Source organism: Cydia splendana, chromosome 5 (assembly GCF_910591565.1).
Source record: "Cydia splendana chromosome 5, ilCydSple1.2, whole genome shotgun sequence".
NCBI lineage: Eukaryota > Metazoa > Arthropoda > Insecta > Lepidoptera > Tortricidae > Cydia > Cydia splendana.
The window spans coordinates 16,327,205-16,334,528 of record NC_085964.1 but is presented as its reverse complement, the minus strand read 5'-3'; the positions used below and the strand labels follow the sequence as shown (position 1 = coordinate 16,334,528).

Genomic DNA, 7,324 nt, shown 5'->3' with positions numbered 1-7,324 from the left:
AGAAGTAGCTGCGCGAATACAGTATTAAATATGTGTTAAAACCAACCAAAACAATAAGATTTCTGCTGATTTATACTTTGAAATTATATGGGGCTACTTCTTATGGTGATAACAAATTGGATTGCAAAGAATACAGTACATAGATGGTAAGAGAGGCTGCCTACGCATTGTGTTTGTCTTTGAATTTAGTAATTACGTAAATGGTGACGAAACCATCATTATGAGCTATCTGCCGAGGTTCAAATTTCGTTCACTTTCGGTTTATGTAAGCGCAATTTCTATCTTTCATATCTTTTGTCCACTTCTAATCTCCCGGCTTTACGCCAGCCAGGGGTTTGAAAATTATTCAAGAGGGAATAATTTTCAAACCCCTGGTTTGCTTAGTTATTTCTGCTGTTGGCTGTACCACAATTTTAAAATAAGCTTATTGCCTGAAAAGAAAATTCTGCAACTACAGGGACTTTGAAACGATAAAAAAATCCTTTACAGTACATATGGTCCTATTTTCCCGCACTAGTGCGTAAAATAGCACTTTTCGTGCGTATGTCAAAAGTTTAAAGGGCCATATGTACTGTAAAACGTTGTACGATACACGTGCGAATAGGTAATTCGCAACTCGTGTCGATTTAAAACACTCCCTTCGGTCGTGTTTTAATTTATCGCCACTCGTTTCGAATTTCGTCTTTTCCGCACTTGTATCGTAAATAACTATTTCCTCTCTCTTCTCTTCATTTCATGGTATATTAGCTCGTGGGACTTACCTTCGTCTATTTTGAGCCCGGTCTCGTCTTTGGGGATATTCATGGAGATCTCGGCGAAGGCGTCAGCGCCCCACGCGAGGTTTCCACGCAGCTTCAGGTATTCGGATATCAGTGCTGCGATGTGAAGTTGACAGCACATAGCCTAAAAAAAATTGGTTATGTTAGTTAGATAGGATAAAGTCTTTTGCTCTGAGTCATGAAAAATTAAACATACCTTCCGAATGAGTTTGATACTCAAACGCAACATGTAGCTTTGCAAATTGTAGAAAAATAAAATTGTAGGTACAGTAGAATCCGTTTATTATGACTCCGCTTATACTGACCAACCGCTTACTATGACGTAATTACTGTGGGAAGTTTCGTTTTCTTATAACATTCTTTGTGATAAATTCGGATAAGATGACTTCGCTTATAGTGACAAACCGCTTACTATGACCTAAAATTATCAATAATTTATCTGATGGGGAATGTATACATAAAACAAGTACCTCATCATGGTCGCCCTGCCTTGCGTTGTGTTCAGCCAGTGTGGCCAGCCATGCGTGCCGCAAGCGCGGCGTCGCGCGGCAAGACGCTGCAAGCGCATGCTGTAGCTCCGCTAAATGCACACTGCCCGCTCCTATATAAATAAATAATTGTGGTAGCCTGTCCAAGTTAACTCTGCACACGTTTGGCAAGCGACTAAATATCAAATTCCCATAAAAACATTATGATTATAGTGGTGCTGCCACTATATCATTGCTATGTCGGTGCTGACTCTAGTATACTGATTGTTAATGCGTAGTCTGAATTAAACATCCTTTCCTTTCTCGAAACAATTCAGTGCATTTTCGACTACCTTTTAACTTCATTAAGAACAAAGCTTTAAGCCCGAATTTTCAAGAAGGAGTACCTATAATTTGACGTATGATAAGATTTTTTTGAGCCATGTCTCATTTTTGGGGATATTCACAGAGATCTCAGCGAACGCGTCAACGCCCCACACGAGGTTTTCACACAGTTTTACATTAAGCTATAAGAGATTTTGCAATTTCTGGAAGTTGACACAAACGTAGGCATCAAAGAAGTACACTGGAGCAGCTACAGAAGGCCTATGTAATCAAATTACCCGCCGCGCCTCCACTGCCGCCGACGCCAGCGAGTCTGGCCCGCGCCCCGACCACGGTGCGCACGCGGCGCATCAACTCCGCCACCTCCGTTGACAACCCTGTGAAACCAACATTCTATATTCTGTCTAACGATCAATGTCATACATCTAGTATACTTTGCGAGCAGAATTTATAGGTCACGTGAGCAACTTTGAACCATGGGACCAACCTAGAAATAGCGATAAAAAATATTTAGTACATTTTGGCTGAAAAAATGTCGATGTTTTCTATGGGGAGCCAAAATTTTTTTTGTGATTTCGGGGTTGATCACATAGTAAAAATTACTCAGTATCTATACTATTCGCTAAAAAAAACACTTCGTATTGCCAAGGTATTTTGTAGTTTTTATTAGGTATCATTTTTCCGCGAGTTTCACTCACACTTTACTTTTACAGGACGTAACAATAACATTGACGAATATTATCAAATTTGCCAATGTTTTATTGCAATGACATATAAATATTTAATTATCAGGGACATGCTTTGACCCTTTGAATCAAATATTATAAAAAAGTTCAATGAACAATCTAAACCATGACTATAAAATGCAGAGCATAATACAAACATACCTGTCCCCTTCATCGCCTTGTCGCCGGTGGCGAAACAATTTATCACAGACAAAGATTCTTGAAAACGTTTGCAGTTGAGAGCCGTCGATGTATCGAGTAGCTTAGAGACTGCTATGATGACCTACGGAATAAATAAATTATTTGAGAAGCTTATATAAGTTATATAAATATATCAAGGCTCACTACTCTCACTAGACATCGAAACAAAAAAGCGTGTTTTAAAAATATAATTGAATTACATTATTTATAACCGATAAACAAATTAGAATTTCTTAGAAAATCTTAACGTACTTGTAACTCAATGAAAAGAAGACAACTGAACAATGATCTCGTAAAATATCGGTAGCCGAGTAAAATAAGAGAACTGCTAAAGTACCGTTAGCGCTTGTCATTGTCCCATGCACTGATCGATTTACCGCGTTTTGGTGAGGCTGAGGTCATTGGTCCAATCACAGTTGACGAGGAAAACCGAAACATGTTATTGACAAATGAATCTTAATTGTTGCGAAAACTAGGTAGGTACATATGTTATGTAGTAGGTATATGTATGTCGAGTATTTTGTAATTTGTGTGCCGATACATACGTCCTATATATTTATAGTTTAAGTTTATATGCTACATGTTTATGCCTGTTACACTGTTATTAACATTAACAATTTTGCTTAGATTTATATTATAACAAGCTTAAATAAACAAAAAGCAGTAAGCAGATTTATCATACAAGTACATACATACATGTATATATCAAATTTTAGTTACGGACTATGTAATTCTGCCAACCCAAAAAGGCCTCTAATAACAAATGACATGTTTTTGTAGAAACCTGTGATTATCTTGCGATAGGAGAACAAAGTGGGGTTTATTATAAATAAAGCAAATAAAGCAATTCAAATAAAGCAATCCAAAAACTTTTATTAGTAAATAAATGAATATGAATATGAATAAATAACAAGTTTGACAGTAATGGAGATAGACTATTTCATTCTGACCTGACTTCGTCATAACGAGTATACCTGGGGCCGTTTCTCAAAAGCTTGTAACATGTAATACAAGTGGAAGTCCCTTTCTAACAAAAGCTGCCAAAAAGTGACATCCGCTTGTATTACAAGTTACAAGCTTTTGAGAGACGGGCCCCTGGCGCAAGCCGTATCCACTACATCACTGACAACGCCTGCGTATAGCATTGTCCTTATGGCATCCTCACAACCTCCAACAACAATCCTATATTTACCTGTAAGTGTACGCGGGTGAGACTGCCGCCGCCGCCGTGCTGGTAGTTGGCCCGCATGAGCAGGTACAGCGCGGCCGCTGCCTCGCGCCGCAGCCACGCCGCACGCGCCTCGCACAGCCTCACTACGGCGCTTACAACGCCCGCGCATAATGTGCTGCCACCTGTCAATACAAATTTGAATGTAACTGCTATCTTGTTGATAAGAACTTACACACGAGGAGCACATCTGAGGGGCGAATCTGCCGAGTTCTAGGCAACCGTCGCAGAAAATTAAAAAATCGGGCAAGTGCGAGTCGGACTCGCGCACGAAGGGTTCCGTACCATATTAAAAAAAAAAACAAAAAAAAAAGCAAAAAAAAAACGGTCACCCATCCAAGTACTGACCACTCCCGACGTTGCTTAACTTTGGTCAAAAATCACGTTTGTTGTTGTATGGGAGCCCCATTTAAATCTTTATTTTATTCTGTTTTTAGTATTTGTTGTTATAGCGGCAACAGAAATACATCATCTGTGAAAATTTCAACTGTCTAGCTATCACGGTTCGTGAGATACAGCCTGGTGACAGACGGACGGACGGACGGACGGATGGACGGACGGACGGACGGACGGACAGCGAAGTCTTAGTAATAGGGTCCCGTTTTACCCTTTGGGTACGGAACCCTAAAAAGGCGCGTTTTACCCGAGGCCGAGACCCGAGGTACTTACCTGAGCTTACAAGCGAACTTCAAATGGCTCACAACCAGTTTATTCCTTTTGAGAGAGCCGCTTAATTTTTTTTCTTGTTACAAATCATATGCTCCTTGTGGAAGAATTTTTTAATTTACAAGTACAAGTCCTCCTATATATATGTTACCTTCAACCGAAGTCTCCGAGAACTGATTGATATAAGCCCTAAGGCCACAAACAGGTGCTTAAAAAGCGATTCTTTCTGAGGGAACTGCAGTAGCCTCAGGTTCTTCTTGAAGAGGCAGGTGTGGCCGATTATGGTGAGACCGATTTCCAAGGATTATGTTTAGATATGTGTTGAATACTAAGAAAAAGCGAGGTTATATCTTACCTTCAAACAACGTCTCCGAGAATTGATTGATATAAGCCCTCAGGGCAGCAAACAGGTGCTTATAAAGCGTTTCGCTCTGAGGGAACTGCAGTAGCCTGAGATAAGGCCGGGCCGCGGCCCCTTCGGCCGCGCCCAGGTTCTTCGTGAAGAGACAGGTGCGGTCTATTATGGTGAGGCCGACCTCGGTGGCTAGGCAGCCGGCGGATACTACGGCGTGATCTGCTATGGTTTCTAACTCTGTAGGGGAAAATAAATACAATTCAAAAGTACATTTAACAAAAGTTATACATGACTTCAAGCCAATTGACAAGCCTAACGGGCGACGTTTGAGCTTTGAGCGGCTTCGGTTTGCCGTACAGTTTACTCTATTCATACAGTACGAACATAAGACTAAAAGCACTAAACTAATTCTTACCACAGGTAACGGTCGCAGTAGCAAGATTCTCCCTATTCACGGTATTATTCTTCTCGACGATAATAGGCGGTTCCTTCGAGAAGTCCGGTGGGCTCATCCTAGCCGGCAACGTTCTAGCTTTGAGCGGCTTCGGTTTGCCGTACAGTTTACTCTATACATACACTACGAACATTAGACTAAGAGCACTAAACTAATTCTTACCAGAGGTAACGGTCGCAGTAGCGAGATTCTCCCTATTCACGGTATTATTCTTCTCGACGATAATAGGCGGTTCCTTCGAGAAGTCCGGTGGGCTCATCCTAGCCGGCAACGTTCTAGCTTTGAGCGGCTTCTGCTTGCCGTTGCAGTCGGGCGTGCTCGCCTTTAGTTCGGACAGGATGCGCTTGCGGCCGATGTACTGGAATTGTTCTGCGCATATTCTATAAACAAAAGGGGCTTGTCAGAGTGATATCGCAGGAAGAAAAGAACATATCAAATTATTGCGGATTAGTAAGTATATTTTCATCACACTTGCTCGAAAAGGATCTTATTTCATACGGGTGTACTGAACGACAAAGGCCTATGTTGTTCCCTCGGGAGTTATGGATAAAAAAAACTATAACTCCTCGGGAGGTTCGAATCCTGCCGGAGGTGATTTATTTCCATTTTACCTTTAATTAAAAAAAAATGTAGTATCGCTGACAGACGTTTCTGCTTGATAAAAAAAATAGCCAAGTAGGTTACGAGGCACGAGTTTACGAAGTTTAGGGAGATTTAACGAGCAAACATGTGCGTATATAACTTTCTACAAACTAACTCTAAAAACACATGAGTGATACACAAAACTTACTCTAAAACATTGAAAAACGCTTGCTGCTGCGCCGTGGTATGCGTCTTCCACCACTCCACGAGCCTTTCCTCGTCTAGGTACTTCAACACAAACAGGAAACACAAAAGCACATCGCGCACCTCCTCCGCGGACATCACACCAAATCTGGACACACACAGGACGAATACACGCTTTAGTACGGGGACGTAAGGTTTAATTCAGCTTGATGCAGGTACCATAGGTATCGCAACGTAAGAGACCACGTATATATAGAAAATAAAGTCATGACACAGTTATCTCCATGTAACGTTTAGGGGCTTTCTTTCCCTGTGTGTTCCATAACACTTCTTAAATTGCGAGATCTACATATAACAAAATTGACTTTACTGACTAATATAGACATAATCTCGTTACAAGGCTTGCAAATGGTCAGTTCCCGTATTCTTGATGTTGTGTGGCGGCGGTTGCAGGGAAACGTAGTAGCATGCTTACCTAGTTATATTTACAAAAAAATCTAAAATACTTTTTTTTATAGAAATATAATGTATGGTGTTATTTGGGTAGTTGTAATTATTAGATTTGTACAAGTAAGAAAAGTTTCACTGCAACCGTAAATTTAGATGTGTGCTGTGCCAAACATTTAGTCATCTCTGATGTTAACAACACTCAACACGTGGCCGTATCTTCCCAAATGCATGGCATGAAATAGGTTTTCGTACCGCATACTTATATATAATTGCTTTTTTCTACTCGTCGACTAGACTGTAATTCTTGAATTAAGATTTCTTATACCAAACTGCTATTGGGTATTTTTAATGTATGGGCTCCCAACTCAACTATAATATTCATTTCGATACAGTTTAGTCAACTATAATGAAATTGAGCTCGCCGCGATCAAGAGGACGAAACAAAACCAGAGCTCAAAATAATTATTTATTTTAGGTTGTATAGTAGAAACAATTGCTTCATAAGTCAGAAACGCGCATGTGACACCCTTGATATAGCAACATCCATAGACTACGAAAACCACTTAGCGTTGCTTGTTAGTCTCCATATCTATGGTCTCCATAGGCTACGGTGGCCGAAATCGAGAAAACAACTGTCTATAAATTGAATTTAGCGCGGAGCAAGTACCAGGGCCTCATGAGTTACGAGAAGGTGTTGTTGACCAGCCCGCCGGGCCGCGTACCAGTATGAAGGTATCGCAGCTGCTCGCGTATAGCTTTTGGTTTGATTTGTTTGTATGATTCTACTAGTTTAAAGTATTATTTTTGTTGACGCGTAGAAAAAGTATTGTTTACAATCTCGTACCTTACTTAGACAACTCAGCAAGCT

At 40.6% G+C, this 7,324-nt stretch overlaps 1 protein-coding gene across 1 annotated transcript in view; it reads right to left on the bottom strand.

Annotated features, from left to right (window-relative positions):
- LOC134790839 (dedicator of cytokinesis protein 9) overlaps positions 1-7,324 on the bottom strand; it is a 56,981-nt gene that overhangs the window by 27,813 nt on the left and 21,844 nt on the right. The window contains exons 22-29 of the mRNA XM_063761806.1: positions 6,011-6,154; positions 5,383-5,600; positions 4,767-5,003; positions 3,710-3,870; positions 2,479-2,599; positions 1,870-1,968; positions 1,250-1,380; positions 762-903 (exon numbers count right to left, since the gene is read on the bottom strand). Coding sequence (XP_063617876.1) covers positions 762-903; positions 1,250-1,380; positions 1,870-1,968; positions 2,479-2,599; positions 3,710-3,870; positions 4,767-5,003; positions 5,383-5,600; positions 6,011-6,154 — 1,253 coding nt within the window. The remainder of the gene's footprint in view (positions 1-761; positions 904-1,249; positions 1,381-1,869; positions 1,969-2,478; positions 2,600-3,709; positions 3,871-4,766; positions 5,004-5,382; positions 5,601-6,010; positions 6,155-7,324) is intronic.